The sequence below is a fragment of the Alosa pseudoharengus genome, unplaced genomic scaffold, assembly GCF_046254945.1.
Source record: "Alosa pseudoharengus isolate Yale_2024_CS ecotype anadromous, Long Island Sound unplaced genomic scaffold, YU_APseudo_1.1 YU_APseudo_1.1_scf_5, whole genome shotgun sequence".
Classification (NCBI taxonomy): domain Eukaryota; kingdom Metazoa; phylum Chordata; class Actinopteri; order Clupeiformes; family Clupeidae; genus Alosa; species Alosa pseudoharengus.
Genome location: NW_027468837.1, coordinates 15,031,277 through 15,050,129, shown reverse-complemented (window position 1 = coordinate 15,050,129; position 18,853 = coordinate 15,031,277). Strand labels below are relative to the sequence as shown.

Genomic DNA, 18,853 nt, shown 5'->3' with positions numbered 1-18,853 from the left:
AGTCAGAGAGAGAGAGAGAGAGAGGTGGGGGGCTGAATTGACTGGAGATGATCCGAGTTGAAGGATCCATGCTGAGCTTAACCCAAATTTAGACCGGACACCTACAGGCATTTAGGGCTTTGGCAAAAGGGAGCTCCCTGGCCCCGCGAAAGCTCTGTGTTTGGCTCCAAAACGCCAAATGTTCACCAGCAGGCTTCCCATTCACAGCTTAGCGTTAATGGCAGCCGATCAGAGGAGAGATGGAGCTGCGCTTTTGGAAGGGGAAGGGGGACTACTAAGAGCAAGGCGAGAGAGGGACGTGTACATGTGTGCAGAGCGTGTGCTGCAGCATTGGCGGACACGGTGCCGTTGTAAAGTTGACATCCTTCTAATTAGCGAGAAGGACAGGGAGAGCCAGCAGTCTGGGGTTTTTTTCTTTGGATGACAGTGACGCTTTTATGTGAGAAGAGGTCTGCATATGCTTTTCCATCCAACTCTACATGATGTGTGTTTGAAGATGGAGAGGCTTTCTTGATTTCACCATCACTAACAGGGATGTTGTGAGTGTGTGTTTGTGGGAGAGAGGGAGAGAGAGGGCGGGAGGGAGGGGGAGAGAGAGAGAGAGAGAGAGAAAGAGAGAGTGAGGGAGTGTGTGTGTGTGCTGAAGAGGTCAGAAGCTGAACACAACAGGCATCATTACTCTTTCTCAAGTGTATGGATTCTAAGCATGCCTACAGTGTGTGTGTTTTTCTGTGTGTATTTCTAAGAGTGTCTGTGTGAATATGTGTGTGCCTATGCGTGCTGTGTGTATGTGTGCATGTGTCTCAGTGTGTGTGTGTGTGCGCATTTAAAGTGTGTGTGTGTGTGTGTGTGTGTGTGTATGTATGTGTGTGTATGTATGTATGTGTGTGTGTGTGCATGTCTCGTGCTAGCAGATCCCTCTATTGCAGCTGTAATGATGCTGTCAGGGCTCGGGGAAGCCATCACAGGCCCTCTCAGTGGGATCAACAGTCTCTTTTAATTGCATTTGGAGAGGTGGCCCCCTCGCCCATATTTCCCCCCCTTAAACACTAAATTGCCTCCACTTTGAGAGAGAGACAGCGGCCATGGTGTCCCCTCTAAATCAATAGGAATGTAAGGGCTATAAGGAATATAATAGCTTTTGGAGTTGGACCAGGCGCTCCCCGCGGGCAGTTTAGTGGGGCCACGGCGAGTGCAGGGATGGTCAGCGCAGTTCTCAGAGAGGTGGCAGTAGTCAGTCACTCCACAGCAACATTTTCTGAAACAATGCCCGCGCACACACACACACACTTTCCCTTCTCTCAAACACACACGCACACACACAAAGACCATCTATCTCCATTTCTCTCTCTCACTCGCGCATACACACACACTCACAAATTTTTTCCCAACCTCACATACACACACACACACACACAGTCTGACACTGCTATATATAAACTGTCAGGATTCTTGTTACACGGAAGTAATCTCAGAGACAATATTAACAACTCTGTACTCGGTTTCAAAATGTGTCCATAACGACACAGACACCCACTGCAGGTGCCAATATGTCTTCCCTATGCTAGTCAAGAACACCATTTCCTCCCTTCAAAAGAAAGAATGTGAGACATTTTGCTAGATTTGGTACAGGAAGTGTATCACTCTGATCCATTCCGTTGTAGCTCACTCTGAGGCATGCAAATTGGAATATTAAACATTTGCAATTTACTCCCTTTCTGGAGATGGAAATCCCCCCCGCCACGTCCCACAGTCAGAAACACCACCCCACCTCCCAAGACGATGGGGCCGGCCAGATGCTGATAAATGTTCCGCGCATATTAACTCGCTCCGAGTCATTTCTGCAGTCCAATGAAAATGGCACCTTAACTGGCTTCCCCCGGTAATGGAGGCAAATAAGCCTTTTAGCACCATTTAAACATCATTAAACACACATGTCTGAGCGCACCGCACTGAATCAAAACAAATGTAATTGGACAGAAGAGGCAACTTCTGGGGGGGGGGGGTTGGGGGGGGGTTGATGGAAAGGGAAATGGGCTAAGCTAACCTCTCTCCTTGCCTTGAACATCTAATCAACAACAGAGAGACACAGAGACAGATATGAAAGAGAGAGAGAGGGAGAGAGAGAGAGAGAGACAGAGAGAGAGAAAGAGAGAGATAGAGAAGAGCGAGCAAGAGAGAAGCTTCCCAATTAATAGTGGCACACTTAATCCCTATCTAATCCGCCTGAAGAACAGCTTGCCATCATTACAATCAATGGAGAAGTCAATGGTGGGGGGCTTGTCAGAAAAGTAACCCCTTAGGATTGATTCGCAGTGATGCCTTATATTCTGGTGTCACTCTCACAGTGGATGAAGTTGAACTTTGATTGAACGAGGCTGCAGCCTCAGACTGCCTAAAGGTTATGACCTCCAGTGCACCACATAAGTACACCAGCCATGTTCATTTTCATAGATTTGGACAAAAAAAAAGACCCCACTGTCGTTTGTCGTTTTAAAGCAAGGATGCTAGCTTGCACTCATGAATTGATAGAACTCACCTCATCTATACTCAACGTGCTTTTACATCAACTCAACCATCCAAGCGCCTCTCTCTGTGAGATGAAAGACGCACTGGTGCCGTCCTCACAGTTCTTGCTGTCGGGCAGGTCATGCCTGGATCGATGCGCAACTAAACATGCTCTAAACCCCGACCAAGGGAACAATCTCGCAGACGCTCTGTCAGATGTGGCGTGGAGCCGGCGGGGAGAATAGAAGGTTTCATTGATCTCCGACCAGCGTGCTACTGCGCTGTACCTTATGAATTTGGTCTGGAGTGCTTCCAAAAGCGTGTCGGTGGATGCTGCTCCTGCGATGCGACTACTGCGCATGCTACCTGCTGATGGAGACCAGAGTGCCAGAGCGACTCAACAGAAGCACCTTGGCTGTTTTGTATTTTGCTCACACCTGCACAGTCTCCTTTTTTACAGTCTGTCCCCGAGAAGTGCTAAAACACCACACGTATAGGGTGTGTGTGTGTGCGTGCGTGTGTGTGTGTGTGTGTGTGTGTGTGTGGGGCTGTTCGGAGAGGGGACAAATGGAGCACGGTGAGCTAATGGAGTGGAGGATTCGTCACTTTTCGCAGGACACAGGAGTCAGCTGTTTTCAGCCAATTATCCTAATGACCAGATGGGCCGGGGGGGCGACCGGCCTCCCGTCACTCCGCCACCCCGCGCCATTAGCATACGCAGGTGAGAGGTCCGCAATCAGCGCTGTCGCCACCACGCCGCTCGCTTCCGCTAACAGCCCACGCACATCGCTGGCCAAGAGAAATGTGTGTGTGTGTGTGTGTGTGTGTGTGTGGAGGTGTGTGTGTGTGTGTGTGTGTGTGGAGGTGTGTGTGTGTGTGTGTGGAGGTGTGTGTGTGTGGGGTTGGTTGCAGAAGAAGGAAGGAAGAGAAAAAAGAAAGTGTGTATCAACACCGGAGTCGGTATGGTGCCAGATGACATGACTAGTGGTAGCTCTCTGTCTCTTGCCTTTGTTGAGATACTGTTTGTTTGCAGCTATGAGGTGTAAGTTACCATTATGCAAAAGGGCACACCAAGACACACAAGACACCAAACACGTAAATATTGTGTCGGGGTAAATCTGTGTCGTAAGAAAACAGTTTTTCCCATTTTGTCATGTCCAAACATGCCTCTGTAGACCAGTGTTCAAAGGGCAACACAATGCTTTGTTTAATTTTTGCAAGACGCATCATGAGAATCCGTTGGGAGACCAGACCACCAGGAAGACATTGGATTACTCTGGCATTAATCTCAATATCAAAGTGGAGCTTCTTTCAAACAATTACATTTTTTTTTATATGGAGCCAATAACAATTGAGATTGTCTCAAGGCGTTTTCCAGAGCCCAGAGCCTGAAAACCCCAGAGCGAGCCCTCTGGCAATAACTTAAACCAGTCATCAAAAACAAGAACTGTTAATACTAGGTAGTAACATTTCAATAATGTCAGCACCTGACACTGTGTCAACATGCCTTCCCAAGTGAGTTTTCTACGTGTACAATCCTGGTTGCTGTGCAACAAAAAGCCTTGGATTTAATTGGACCTCACAACAAGGCGTAACAGGCGTCATTTACACCAGAGGCTAAAAGAAACAAATCTGTGGCCAACAAATCAGGACACAGGGCCATGGCGGTTAACAGTGGAGCTGCCGCACAAGCTAAAAGTAGCCATTGCTCCACTGGAGAGAATTGGAATGGTTTCACACATGCATGCTGCTGGAGGAGAGGGAGTGTGTGTGTGTATGTGTGTGTGTGTGTGGGGGGGGACTTGGCTCTGACTGTTAACAGATGCTGCTGATGCTGCTGCAAGCGTGACAATTTTTCAAGAGTTTCCTCATTTAGCAGGTTTAGCCCCTCAAACTAGTTTCCTCATTTAGCGAGCTTAGCCCCCGCTAGCCGTTTCTCATTTACAGCCAATCAGCAGCTCTCGTCATACTAACTCATTAGTACCAGGAGGTGTTTTTGACTAGAGAGTTTAACTGGTAGAGTGTGTAAAAAACATCCCGTTAAGGGGAAAGCATGAGGGAGAAGGAGAATGCTGCTGTGAAGACATTAAGTGGGAGAATACCTTCTAGACGCACCACCAGAGGCACCTTCAGCTCTAGCTCCCGGCACGCCTTGGTGATGCCGTTGGCGATGATGGCACAGTTCACGATCCCCCCAAAGATGTTCACCAGTATGGCCTCCACCTGAGGAAAATGCACAAATACTGTGTTTAAATACAACATCAAGTGATAGTATTGTAACAAACCACAATGTTTGTCTCAGAATCGTTTTCTGTAGTTCTGTATCGTTTTCTGAAGTCGTGCACACATGAACACCCCATGCCAGGCCAGACCCGGCCCTTATGCCCCAGTACTGAACCTCTGCTTCAGGCTGTGCTGGCAGCACACACACTGGTTAACCCTGGTACTACACACTGTAGCAACTATAGAACACAGCCACAACTGTAAAGATGATGCATTGACATAACCAACATTGCACGTAATCAAACATTCAACATAAATGCATCACACAGCATCATGGGAGCTCAAAGTCCTGAACCAGCTAGGCTCGGTTCATTACAGTATGCCTCCATTAATGGACACATGGCTAACAGATTGGTGATCCTTCATGAAAGACTAATATAGCAAAAAAAGCCTGCTTTCATTAGGTTTGATTGTTTAAAAGTTCAGCAAATCAGTGCATGTGGCTTCAGCATCCAAGTCCCTGTAGGATGTTTTTTTGTACTGGGCACTACGGGACTATTTAATTTACAGCACTTAAAACGTTAAAATCTGTTTTGTACACAGTTGAATACCACTTGCTTTTGCAAAATGACATTCTCTCATGTACACAAAATAAACCACCTGTGTTCCTGAAGATGAAACCAAAGTCCTTTTAGGCAAGTCCCTCCACTTGGCGGCCACATTGCAATGTTTTTTGGCCACTTATCGGGGATCTATTTCGGCAGAAATGCGCGTGCGCAAGGCTTCACAACACCAATCTTGCTCCAACACATGATTGGCACAATGTCTTCACAACACACCACATTATTGTCTCAATGTATTCACATGTCAACGTTTGGCCGCGGAAGGGGTGTGATATGTGTAGACGACTGCCATAGTGGCGTTAAAAAACTAAACCCATGCATTTCTATGGAGTATTTTTTGAGTGCCGTGTCTCCTCATTAGAAAGTCTCTATTAGATAAAACCTCATCTGATTGTGGCAATGAGTCATAGAGTTAAGTGTCACTTAAGAGGACTTTTGTCAGTGGTCTTACCCCAGAAGGCTATGTGGTTATTATAACACATTTTTTTATTACTATTAGCACAAGACAGACCGTTTTCATCATTGATTCATGTCTTTATGGTACACATGACAAAGAAAAGCATATGATGGACTGACCAGGCAATTTCCAATTAGCGATAAAATGATTTTTTTCTTTCATAACTATTCCATCAATTTCCCTGCAGAAAGGCTAGCCGATGAATACAACAGGAATAGCTGAAAATATTAATATCTACATGTTCTCTGGTTGTACAGAGAGAGAGAGAGAGGGAGAAACACGCATAGAGAGAAGAAAGAGAAACAGAGAGAGAAAGAGAGAGATAGAGAGCGTAGTGGACTGAGACAGAGAGACAGAAACTAGAGTGTGATGAGAAAGAGCTCTAACCTGCTTCATCTTTTAACCTGTGCTAAAAAAAAGAGCCATCTGACACTTGCCATATCACAATTCAACTTTCAAGTCAAGGTGTTGCTGTTAGTGTCAAAACACCCCAAAAAAGACAAAGGATGATGAAGAAAGACAGAGAGAGGCAAATGAAGTTAGATAATAACACAGCTAAATAAACTCTGTCTGCTCCCATTAACAGGTTACTGGGCAGATTCGAGAGTCCAACTGGACCTTCCAGACACCCTCAGGCTCCCGTGGCAATTCCAGCCATTTCGGGCACTGACTAAGTGTGTAAGGGCATCTGACAGGCTTTTACAGAGGTCCTTTCTTCAGCAGCAGCCAGACACACTGGCAGCAAGGTGTGTGTGTGTGTGTGTGTATTTGATCCCTCTGATCTTTGGGTCTCTCTGCATGCTGTAAATAAAGCTGGGGGATTTGGCCTCTCCTCCAACAAAAGCCTTTCTCTTGCCTGAAGGTACACTGCCGGCAGGGTAAAGATGTAAAGGCCTGACGTCTCACTCTCAATTAGTCTGGAGACGTCTGGTGCCTGAGCAAAGAGCTGAGCCCAACAAAGCCCAGTCCCACACCTGAAAATTATGGAAGTGTGTGTGTAAAAAACCCAGCAACTCATAATATATGTGTGTGTGTGTGTGTGTGTGTGTGTGTGTGTGTGTGTGTGTGCGTGGATCAAAAGCTGCACCTGAAATACGTGTGTGTGTGTGTGCATCAAAAGCTGCCCCTGAAATACGTGTGTGTGTGTGTGTGTGTGTGTGTGTGTGTGTGTGCATCAAAAGCTGCACCTGAAATGTATGTGTGTATGTGTATGTGTGTGTGTGTACCCACTGTAACATCATTAACTCTGCATATTCAACATGCGCTACATGAAATATGGGGCATCCGTGAATAACTTTGAGAGTCTACATAATGAGCAGAAAGAAAGGCCATTCTTCATGAGTTGGCAGTTGTCATTGTACGTCCTTATAGCAAAAACAATGGTGTGTGTGTGTGTGAGAGAGAGTATGGCCCATATTAATCCATGCCAGCTGTCAGCAAAGACAGCACGGGGAACAGTCAACCAGTACGGTCACCTGTTCATCACTGTCAGCTGAGAGTGGCACTGGACAATTAACAGCAGAGGTGCCGGACAATGCCCTCTTGCTTATTTGACAACGTCCCACAGAGCTATGTGTATTCTCTCTCTCTCACACACACACACACACCCAAACCAATGCTGTGGCAACATGACACAGGCCGATTTTAGACGAGTTGGTCAAGGTTGATGTACTATGCAGATGCAAAGGACATCTTCAGGCAGCAGTAGGACACACACTCACCTGGCTTTCCCACACACAGGTGACATGACTGGAAGAGAGAGTTCAGTGCTGTGGACAGCCCAAATCTGCTCCTGCCAGGTGAGATTTCACTGAAATGTGTCAATACTGCAGCTCCTGACCTGTCACTGATCTCCTTCAATACTTGTGAAATGTCCCATGTGTTGATGTGTGTGTGCTTCTTTAATCAATAATACGCCAACACCACACACACACACACACTTCCAACGTGACATCTCTTTCTATCTTGGTAATCAATCCTTGACCTTATGTTGACCTGTGACATGTAAACCATAATGCCTTTTAACTTGCCTATCTAAGTGTTAAAAGATATTTGTGAACGCTCTCAACAGGATCTGATAATAGCTAGGTAACTCAATAAAGAAAAACAAATAATCAGTCCCGGAAATCCACTGACCACTGGTCTTCTGAAAGCTCACGGGGAAGCTGCCCATTTCTCAGGTATTCTGGGGTCAACACTCAACAGAGTCTGTCTCACAGCAGCAACCTCATGAGGGGCCTTTGGAGGGTGTCTGCCAGTATGCCTGACCACCACTAGAGGGCACTGTAGATCAAGGTGCAGTGGCTGAAGCGCCCAGCATGAAAAAGAACTTGGCTCTGTCACCGTCAGCAGCCCATTTTTCAATTCCGGCTTTATTGAGCACCATCATATTTCTTCCACTCATGCGTCTCCTATTGGCATCTATGTATATTAATGATACACGGGACATGATTTATGCATTGCTGTACACAAGTATATGCAGTTGGGAAGCAACGCAGTCGGGCTTTGCAGTCTGAATGGGACACTTGAAGAAAGGGAAAAGATATTTAGAGGATTTTTATTTCTTAACCCCTGACTGCTTAAATGCAAAACTACTGAAACTTGAAAGTCAATGTGAAGACGCAGTGAGGATTCTCATCAACAGGATTCATTAGAGGAAAAAAAAAAAAACAATGCGGATTCCCACACAACAAGAACAGGTTTGGGATCAATAGTAGTCAATTGCAACTTACTTAATCACTCATATTTTTGCTATGTTTATTTGCACCCTTCCCCCTAAAAATGAGGCCCTCTTTAAGCTGAATGTCATGTGTTCGCATTCAGGCTGAATCATATGATGTTTTGGATATTACTTCCCCTAATAAGAGTAACCCTGACAAGGAAGCTACACCAGGCGCGTAACTGAAGCGTTCCGTTTGCCACGCGTAAAATCCATTTTAGATGAATGTCTATTTTTTTCGAACGTACGCACCGCTATCACGTCTGGTGTAGCTACTTCCATTATAGTGGAAGCTAATTGTTGCAGCAGACGCAACGTGAACGGAATGCTTTAGTTACGTGCCTGGTGTAGCTCAGTCCTGAGTGTCAATCTCCCAGCTCCCCCATCCCTGGTGAAGCAGTGATAACTTGCTTCGAGTCGTAAGTAAAAAAAACAAACAATACCTGTGACTTCAAGTCAATTTACAATGACGTGGGGGCAGACAAGCAGAAAAGAAAATATAAAAAAATATTTGTCAGTGCTTGACAAAGATGTGGATAAGACCCCTCTGCACTTACAGCTAGTCAGAGACTAGACTGGCAGGCGCAGCGGTCGTCCTGAAGGTCTCCCGGCGATTCCTGGTCACAGCAGCCCTACCTGAGAGCCATGACCCATTCAGCCTCCACATCATGCCACTCCACCGCTCAGTACGCTGTCAAGGCTCTGAGCCTTCAAAACGTCTCCACAGTGGAAGCGGTCTTTTGAAGAGCTTTACGCATGCCGTAAACCATATTTGGCTACAAAGGAAATCTATTTGCAATGCTGCTGCTGCCATTACTGCTGGTACAGAGACATCGAGGAATGTGGAGGAGTCACCCGTTACAAGAAACAGAGAGACAGAATTAACAGAGAGCTGGATAAATGCTTGTCTTTACTGGTACAAGAGGTTATGGCATGGTATTCTACAAATAAAAATAGTAACTGAAACAAATAACAGCAAGAAAAAGCACCTCTTCCTCTATAAAAGAAAGCGTGTGATGACATTGTCGCACCCACACACACATGCGTACACACACACAAACAAAACCCCCAAAGTGACAAAGCCATTTATCCTGTCCAACACGCTGTCTGTCTGTTGTGCTTAATGACAACAATTTGATAATTGTGAGAAACAATACCGTTTATATAAAGGCCTGTCTCCGCTTTCAAAACAAACCGTAACAGGGTTAGCCTGCCACATTCAGCACGGCATTAGTGCAATGGGCCTGGCAACAAGGGCCGATGATCCTGCATGGGACCGAATTATCACCACGGCCACATTCACATCTGCACTCGCTCTGACCGAGGGTAATCTGGCCAGAGAAAGGCTTCCATCCTTTGTACGCAAGGCGATTGTACTGACCGGGCACAAATGCTCGCCTCTCAGTGGCCTATTAGCACCATTGTTTTGCGTTATCTGTCCGACGCAGGATGCTCGGGCTACCAGTTTGTTCTCTGATGTGTTTCTTTTGGTTTCTCACTTAGCCAGGGAGTGAGTCTGAGCTCTCTGAAATGGTGTGTGCGCGCGCATGCGTGTGTGTGTGTGTGTGTGTGTGTGTGCATGTGTGTGTGGGGTGGTGGTGGTGGTGGGTGGGGTCAAAGGTAAAAAAAAAGGAAGTAAGGTGGGGGCCATGAGCAACAAACCATCCATCTTTCGAAGGGGAGTTTGTTGTTTGTTTTTAGCAGCAATCACGCCGATGACGCATGGCTGCTTATGTCGGGTTGTGCAGTAATAGGCTGATGGATATCCTGAGCTCTGCTTTTCTGCCATTAAATATTTACATTGAAAGCATGGGTACAGCCTTCTTGCCTTATGTTAATGACACTACAGGCTGACAACAGATACATATCACTATTCGTAAATGCCCCCTTCAGGAGAGCTTCACTTGCAAACATCATTATCTGCATTAATGTCTGACCATCCTCAAGCACCATAAAACAACAACAGTCTTTGGAGAACTTTAAGGAGCCACAGGACACACGCTTGAATTGAGGACAAACTGCACAAATGTCTCCAGCGGGAACGAAAACATGGACAACTGGGATATTTTTTGGTTGTTTTTTATTGTTCTCATTTCCTATTGACTTCCTTTCAATCCCCTTTCTTTGGCAATATCTCACTAGATCTGGGGGGGGGGGGGGGTGTTTACCTCCCCTTAAATCCATTCCCTGTGGTGGGTGATTCCTCTGGCACCAACACCCAGGAGGGAGAGAGAGAGAGAGAGGCGAGGCGGTCTGGGCTCCTATTAAATGTTGGGATTGGGCCTGGCGAAGGGGATAAGAGGGAAATAATTATCCGGCCTGTTGAAGCATGACAGCTCCTCCTCGCCCCAAAGTGAAAGAGATGAAGCATTATGTCAAAAAATCAGTTCACAAACACAGACACATCTTGACACCGCCATCAGAAGTTTCAGTTCCTGTTAGGAATCGCTTGAAAAGTGGCAGCTGACTCCTTGATCAATAGACTGTGCAAGAGTCTTTTTCTCCTTTCCTCTTCCCCCTCTTGAATATGCTCTCTTTCTCTGCCAAGCAAAGGAATTGGCTAGCTCTCTGTTTACAATTCAAATAGTAAGAGTTGGTAAATAAATAAGAGACACAAATGAAACCATTTTAAAATTGTGTACTCTGTGTTAACAAAATACCAAATCTGCAAATCTCTTCCTAAGACAAGAAAGAAAATGTGTATCACCATTCTTATGTAGCATCTTAACACAACTGAATAATACAGCATAGTATTTAAACAGTATTATCAAATAAGTGCTGGTTGTTGGGCTAAACATGCGTTACATGTTCGCAGGAATTCCGACCACATTTTGATCGACGTTCTGTAGCAATCCATGTTCTACGTCAATGCTCATGAAGAGCTCTTGTAGCATTCATGGTGGCATATCTACTCACAAGCATCCCTCATAAACAGATAGAATGAGGATGCAAACAATGGAAGCTACCATGTACCAAGAGAGAGGGAGTGAGTGAGTGAGAGGGAGGGATAGAGAGAGAGACAGACAGACAGACAGAGAGAGAGAGAGAGAAAGAAAGAGAGAGAAAGAGAGAGCAAGACAGATAGAGAGAGAGAGAGAGAGACAGAGAGAGAGAGAGACAGAGAGAGAGAGAGAGAGAGAGAGAGATAGATAGAGAGGGAGAGAGAGTTATGTCTATGAGTGACGGACCACATGATCTCCCCCCAGATCTCATCTGAGTGCCAACCCAGCTCTTTTCTTTTCTGCCAAAGAAAGGAAACCAATCAAAGGAGAAATGGGTTTGCAGCCGTTCACAGAGCCGAGGCGGTCCAGGGGAGGAGGACAAGGAGGGAGAGAGGGAGGGAGCGAGCGAACGCAACGTCCCTGTGAATTGATACTCAAGCCGACCATATCCCCCTCAAGGTCTGCCGTGCTTTGTGAGGCCGCCTGTGAGGTTGTGAACTGTGACAGCTGCCTATCGATGGCCCTGCGGCAGATGAGTAAGACTGTCTTTTCAGACAGTCCGTCATTCAATTTCCAGAACACACTGGCCGAACCGTCGGCACAGCACAGGACAAAAAAAAAAGAGAGAGGGAGAGAGAAAGAGAGACTTAGATTGCATCTTATGTGACTAGGGTCACATACAAAGGCACATGAACACAGTGTTTGGGCTCACTGTATGGAATCTAAGTTTAGCCAACAAATGTGATGCAATTCCATCTTCAATCAGATTAGAATTAGAAACCTACACATTTCTTTAGCAAAAACCCCAACTACCATCCATTTTGTGTCCCTTTATGCAGCATGTGACCACACAAAAATGCCTGATAATGATATTGTTGTGACAGATGACACCTACTCTGACAATGGTGGGCTCAAATTTGCTTTTGTTTTTTCTTGTTACTAGTGGTCTATAAAAACAGTCCAACTGACAACAACAGTAATCTTGATGAGGCCACAGACACATCCACACACACATACACACACGGGCCAAAAAACTTAAGTCATGACAAAAAGGCACAAATGAGGTAAACAATGGCCCATCCAATGACAAGGGCAAGTGCAATATTCATTAAGCCAAACAGCAGCGCCATCTGGATTCACCTGGAAGCCCATCAGCTTTTTCCCCCAAGTCATATTCTAACAATAGGTCACAGGAAATACTGAATGCCATGCTCCCTTTTGTTATAAAATATGCTTTGAACAATTCTTTGAGTAAGTGATTCCTCTAAGCATATTATCTGAATATAAATGAAAGTTGTACTTATGCATACACCACACCAACGTCTGCACAGCTAGCTCTGGAGGGTAGGCTCTGTGCTGGAGAGTGGAGAGAGCTGTGTGTGTGTGTGTGGAGGTCCATCAGGTGTGGTGGTGGTGATGACTTGGCAGAGCTCTCGTCCTCCAGGCCGACTCCACTGCTCCGGCATAATGAGTCATCAGGCAGGTGGCACCGACACCTGGAACTCTGGAGCTCACCCCGGGCCTCAGGTAGAGGACCCAGGCCCTGGGCCGTGGCCACAGGCAGCTCCCCCCACCGCTCCCAAGCATGGAAAGCACTTCTACCTCCGGTCTCCATTATGGAGATGGTGGCGGGCGGCTCCGCTGAGGCCTTTGTTGTCGAGGCTTTAGAAGAGCCCATTAAAAAAAAAAAAACATAAAGTGGGAGCTGGTGGGATGGCGGAGGTGACGCTTAGCTGTCGGAGCCGTCGGGAGCGGAGGCCTCGACGAGACCCAGCGGTGTTCACTTTCCATGTTTTTTAATCAGACAGGAGGAAATGGGAGCTCAGTAAGAGGAGGTGTGCATGCGGGGGAGACGGAGCGAGTGGACCGAATGCAAAGGGTCGATCTGGGGTCTCTTGAGGACAGATCTCTACCTCTAAAAGGGGCATTGAGATGGAGAGCAGCAGCAGCAGCTGAGCAAGATGGAGAGAGAGAGTAAAGGGCCATTCACACCAGGCGTGATGGCTATAACTACAGTATAACAGCAAAAGCAACAGTATGAAGTATTGCTTTATATGAATGACAACATCCTAACTGCATACAACAATATCGTTGGAGATCAATTTCAGCTGATAACCAATCAGAATCCATTGGATTTTAGTTGTTTTAGACACATTTATCAACATGAGGTGAAGCTTTCCTTATCGTTGGTGAGTATGGACGTTCATGTCATTATAGTCACAATTGTTTTTGTAGTTATTGTTCCTGGTGTGAACAGCCCTACAGAAAGGCTAGAGATGGAGCAGGAAACGCCTTCTGTGAGACAGCACAGTGGCAGGGACATTCATCACTCAAGGATGTGGAATCCATTTTGTCCTTTAGCACCTTATGACTGTTGAGGGTGTACGCACTCATACGCAGAGCTTACACTCAAGGAGCTCCCATGACACTCTCAATGACAGGAAGCAGATCCTACACGGGCAGTGCTTCCCATCCCCCGAGGGATCACCCATTATCACCAATGACGGCTAGACGTAAATATTCTTCTACCTCATCACAAAGGGTTATCGTGCTCTTCCTGTCATGCACCTGCCAGTAGGATTCCTGAGGGAAACAGTGCGGAGGAACTTGTGGTGGCCGGTGAGGGAATATCACAAAGCCACTTAGCGTTGATTTACAACATTTAACAGACCATTAGGTCCAGTGTTACAACTAATTGCTGATTAGCTACAGTAGTCATACCTGAGCGGGACACTACAGGTTGGAGCATGACTCAAGAGCTTAGTGATTTATAAAAGTCCATTCTCATTGGGGAAAAAAAGTGATATTTTGAGCACAGTTGATGTGACAAACGTCTCCGAATGCTTCAGAAAAAAAAAACGAGTCGCTCCGCGGAATTTCAAAGGCCTGTGGAAGGAAGCGCACTCACTGTGCAGGGGCCTCGTGAGATTATAGCTGCAAATGCATTTCGCAAAGCTCCACCCTCGCCTACCTTTCTTCTTTCAATCAGCACGCAACTCTACCACATCACTTCTCCAAGCTCCGAGCCCGAATTGCTTTATTAAATTGAAGGAATGCATAATCACTCCAAACGGCATACATAATCACCTCAGAGAGCAGCCACAACAAACCTGAATATAAAAGACCAACACTCCCACTTTGTTCATAATGCTACATGGTCAATCAAAATTAATTAATTCAAATGTATTCACACAGAAGGTCAATTATCCAAATGATTCTGATTCCAATTGCACCTGATCTTGGAAGCCAATGAGCCTTTTAAAGGGCAGCTGCACATTTTTGCAAGGCAAATCATCATAGTTTAGTCACAGTTTAGAGATAAGCCCTCTGTTTTTTTTTTCCAAGTAAAACCTCCTTGAAAAGGAGGTACAACTGGCCATCTTACCCGATGGTCATAAACGGCAGATATTAAACTAGAAATTGTCGACAGGCGACAGGACTGACAATGAGCTGTGGCTACTCTCGATGTGCCAGAACCTACAGACAACGGAGGCGAGGGATTCTGAATAACGGCACACTTTACCCGCTAGTCTTTTGTTCTCCATTTTTTAGTGTGCACTTGACGTATTTCATATTTGCTGGTGCCATCACCGTATTGCATCATGCTGCTCTAGTCTCCCCCTTGGTTTGGACGGAAGCGATTGGGGTTGGATGATTCAGAGGTCATACAAGGAGGAGATGCAAGCAGAGCAGGTGGAGCCACCAACCACTGGTGCGTTCAGCTCAGTGCAGATGGGATCGGATGGGATAGTGTGTGTGTGTGTGTGTGTGTGTGTGTGTGGGGGGGGGGGGTGTTTATGATGGGCAGCTGATGGTTTCTTAATGCTCTGCTGCCTTTCACGACCCTATAGGTAAATAAAGCACAGCACAACTTTAATCGTAAAATTGCTATAAAAAAGTGACCAGACCTAACCTGACAATAGCCAGATGAATGTCGTTCCACTTAGCTCCGCCTAGCTTCACTCACATCCATCTGGGACCTCTTCCATTGAGAGTGATTTCTGCAACCGACTTTATGGTTCAGCCAATCAGGACGCAGGGCGGGAGTTTCATAGATGTGACATAGCGTAGAAGCGACTGTGAGACTGTTATCAGCGTCACGGGTTAGCTTCGATGTGAGTGGTTGAAGTAGCACGTCAATAGATGACGGACAAGTGGCTTATTCAATCATATTCAAGCATTTTTTGATTAGGCCCAGCCTTCTGAAACAACACTTCAATGGATCGGTTCCAGATGGATGAGTGGAGCTAGGCGGAGCGAAATTCATCTGGCTATTGTCAGGTTAGACCAGACCTGCCAATGTCTAAAGAACTCAATGAGGTTGCAACCTGTCCATTCATTGTGAAGAAATTCTATTTCAAAACATAATCTTCAACAGCAGCAATGAAGTATGCACTACTTTCAACCTAAGCCTACTACCAAAGTATGGGAAATGGGGAATATAAGAAGACAACTGACACTCTGCAGTCTTCACTGCTTTTCCCCATATTTTGATGAGTCATATTTAGAATATGCCATGAAGCTATATGTGTTCATATACTATTTTATGTAAGCACAATGCATCTTCACCATGTCCCAAAGTTGCCAATTTTACCCAACCATTCGTCAGAGAGGACCGCTATATCATATAAATTCACACAGTTGGTTATTAATGACCTCGGCAGCCTCAGAAAAGATCCCATAAAAGCCGAGAGGGAAACATATTTGTGCTCTATATTTAAAGGCAGCCAGGAAAGGCTGAGGCAAAACCGTCGAGAGGAACCCAATAATTCACTTTTCTGGTACTGTTTAGCTAGAGAGGCAATTTAGCCGGGATGAAATAACCCCTGAAAGCTTTAATCCTGATGGATGGAACACTATTTTGATATTGCATTTTCCTTCTCTCCGGACCCCCCTCTAAAAATAGTTCCTTTTAAGACCGCTAATTTGTTATTCATCTGTGCGAATCAGTGAATCACAGCACTTATTGAAATGCTATGACTGGGGTCTGGCGTGACGCGGTTTGAACCAAATGAGTAATTTAAAAATTGATAGAATACACATATTGCAGACACTCGCCACTCTCCCCTTTGCCGCGGCTGCACGGGGCCCGGGGAGGCTCGGCAGCCACTGCCAGAATACCGCAAATCAGGGCAAACAGATGGATGCAATCAAGATTTAATTTCCAAAGAGCTCGACATGGATACATACACTGATTGGATGTGTTGGGGAGCTTTTTTCCTCGTCTGAGCGGGGAGCCCCCGTGTGGTGTGTTCGGAGGCAGAGATCATCAGCCGAGCCGAGTGATAGAGTCGGCCTCTGGCAGAGACGAGAGACGGGGGCAGACGTGGCTTGTCTTCGGGACGCCTGAACGCGTGCCTCAGAACCTTGCAAGGCGGCTGCGGCACTAATCTGCATAACTCGAAGGCATATCAATTAGCCATTAAAGGTTTGCTCGGGAATTAGAGGGATCAAGGCAAAGCAGGGGAGCCGGGGAGACGCGCCGCTTCAGAGCCCCGAGAAAGTCGATGAAAGGCCTCAAGCCGAGTACGCTCCCTCGTCCGACCCGCTCCTACCCTCTCCTGAACCCGAGCCCCAGTCCCGCCCCAACACCACATGGCAACGCTGTGTCTCATCACAGGCGAAGATGCCGCCTGCTCGCTCAACGGGCTAATGGTCGGACTAATGAACCCCCGCTTCCCACAGGAGAAGGTGGAGCCACGGCCTCTGGCTGCAGCTACAGGACATTCACTCCCACCAACCCTCCCAACTAGCCAGCCCAAGCCCGAGTTCGCCGAGTAAACACAGGCTGACCCACCTTAAACCCACCACCTGAAGCCACCTCGTACCACTGAGCACCCCGGAGCCTTCCCTTGCTGTGCAGGGCAGCTGAGGAGGAAGAGGAGGAGGAAGAGGCAGTGCTGGGAGCCCTTGTGGGGCCCCCTGAAAAGATGAGCTCCAGCGATTACGGAGAGAGACAGTTTTCTAATTATTCTGTCAAACATCAATCTGGCGGCTGATGCGGGGTCCTAGTGGCTGCTGATGGACAGTGTAATCACCGCAGCGGTTTAAAATGGAGGAGCTGACGCGCGCTGCCAGACAACCCCCTGACAGGAGAGGCTGAAAAATGGGAAATGTGAAAGGCTCTATCAACTGCCGCCGCAGCCCTGACCTGCCGAAAAACCAAAATCCCTTAAAATACAGTCCCCACAACAGCCCAGGGGGAGGGGAGGGGAGGGAGGAGATGGAGGGTATGTAAAGAGTAGGGCTTTTCGAGAAGAAATCCAGGATTACATTCGAAAAAGTCCCTCCTGACATCAGGTAATCCGCCAACATGCATGCATGTCCATTGGTTGACCAAATAACAATATGAGAAGCCGCCCCCTCACCCCAAACATGCATCACTGACAGCACACATGGGCTTGCAGTTGTTTTTTTTATTAAACAGCACTCCTATGATCCAAGCGGAGTTCTCTGGGGTGTAACAGCTTGCTCAGAGTTGCGTGATGTTCTTGCAGGGGTGAGTAATGAGGAGAGAGAATGCAGCCATCTCCTGTCCATCTCAGCTGCCGTCTGACAGCAGCAGATGCTCCTTCAGATACGGGGGGACATGAGGGCATGTCGAGCATTTCCTCCTTACGATGGCTGATAGCGAAGCCAAAAAGGATGAACACCCGGAACAAACAGCTGTCTGAAAGCCAGGGTGGCAGAGACAGAGATAGCTATGATTTTGGAGATGTATCAAACACTGGCAGGTAATGGGACAATGCACCTAGTAGTGTCACATATAGGGGTCATGGGTACTTGTACGGCCATTTCGTTTTTCTGCTTATTTACTTAAAATGTCTCCCAGCTTGCCTGTCGTCTCCGTGGAGTGCTACACCCTTCAGCTGGATAAGTACCGAAAGTGAGGCCGGAGACTCAAACAACTCCACTAGCATCTAATGAAAGAAACATTTCTGGTGAGGCTCATCGCCTTCCCATTACCCAGGCAAGGAGGTGTACAGATCAGACAAGTGCCTCATATCAAATCGGGCAGGCAAAAGCCAATTACAGTGACAATAATCTCTCTGAACTGCAGTCAGTGCGGCTCCGCATACACAGCAAACAGCAGAAGAGGAAGAGCAAACAGCGGGTCTGAAACCCCCGATGTAATACACAGAGCTGGATCGTGTGTCAGATCCATTTCGTCCACTAAACGACTGTTGCCACTTCTCATTGATTGTGCTTATTTTGGGACAATGGTAATTCTATTTTTTAATACAGCGATCAAATGGACAGACATTTATATTTCTTGAAAGGTTTCTTCTTTTCTGAGGAGAGTTTTCGAAGCCATGCATTTTTGTTTGTATCCCTTGTACTACAGCAAGGGACACTTCAGCAAGGGACAGAGGCCAATATG

General features: G+C 46.6%; 1 protein-coding gene across 1 annotated transcript in view; it reads right to left on the bottom strand.

The window, feature by feature from the left end:
* suclg2 (succinate-CoA ligase GDP-forming subunit beta) overlaps positions 1-18,853 on the bottom strand; it is an 87,507-nt gene that overhangs the window by 5,455 nt on the left and 63,199 nt on the right. The window contains exon 10 of the mRNA XM_076267916.1: positions 4,611-4,731. Within this exon, the coding sequence (XP_076124031.1) occupies positions 4,611-4,731 (121 nt within the window). The remainder of the gene's footprint in view (positions 1-4,610; positions 4,732-18,853) is intronic.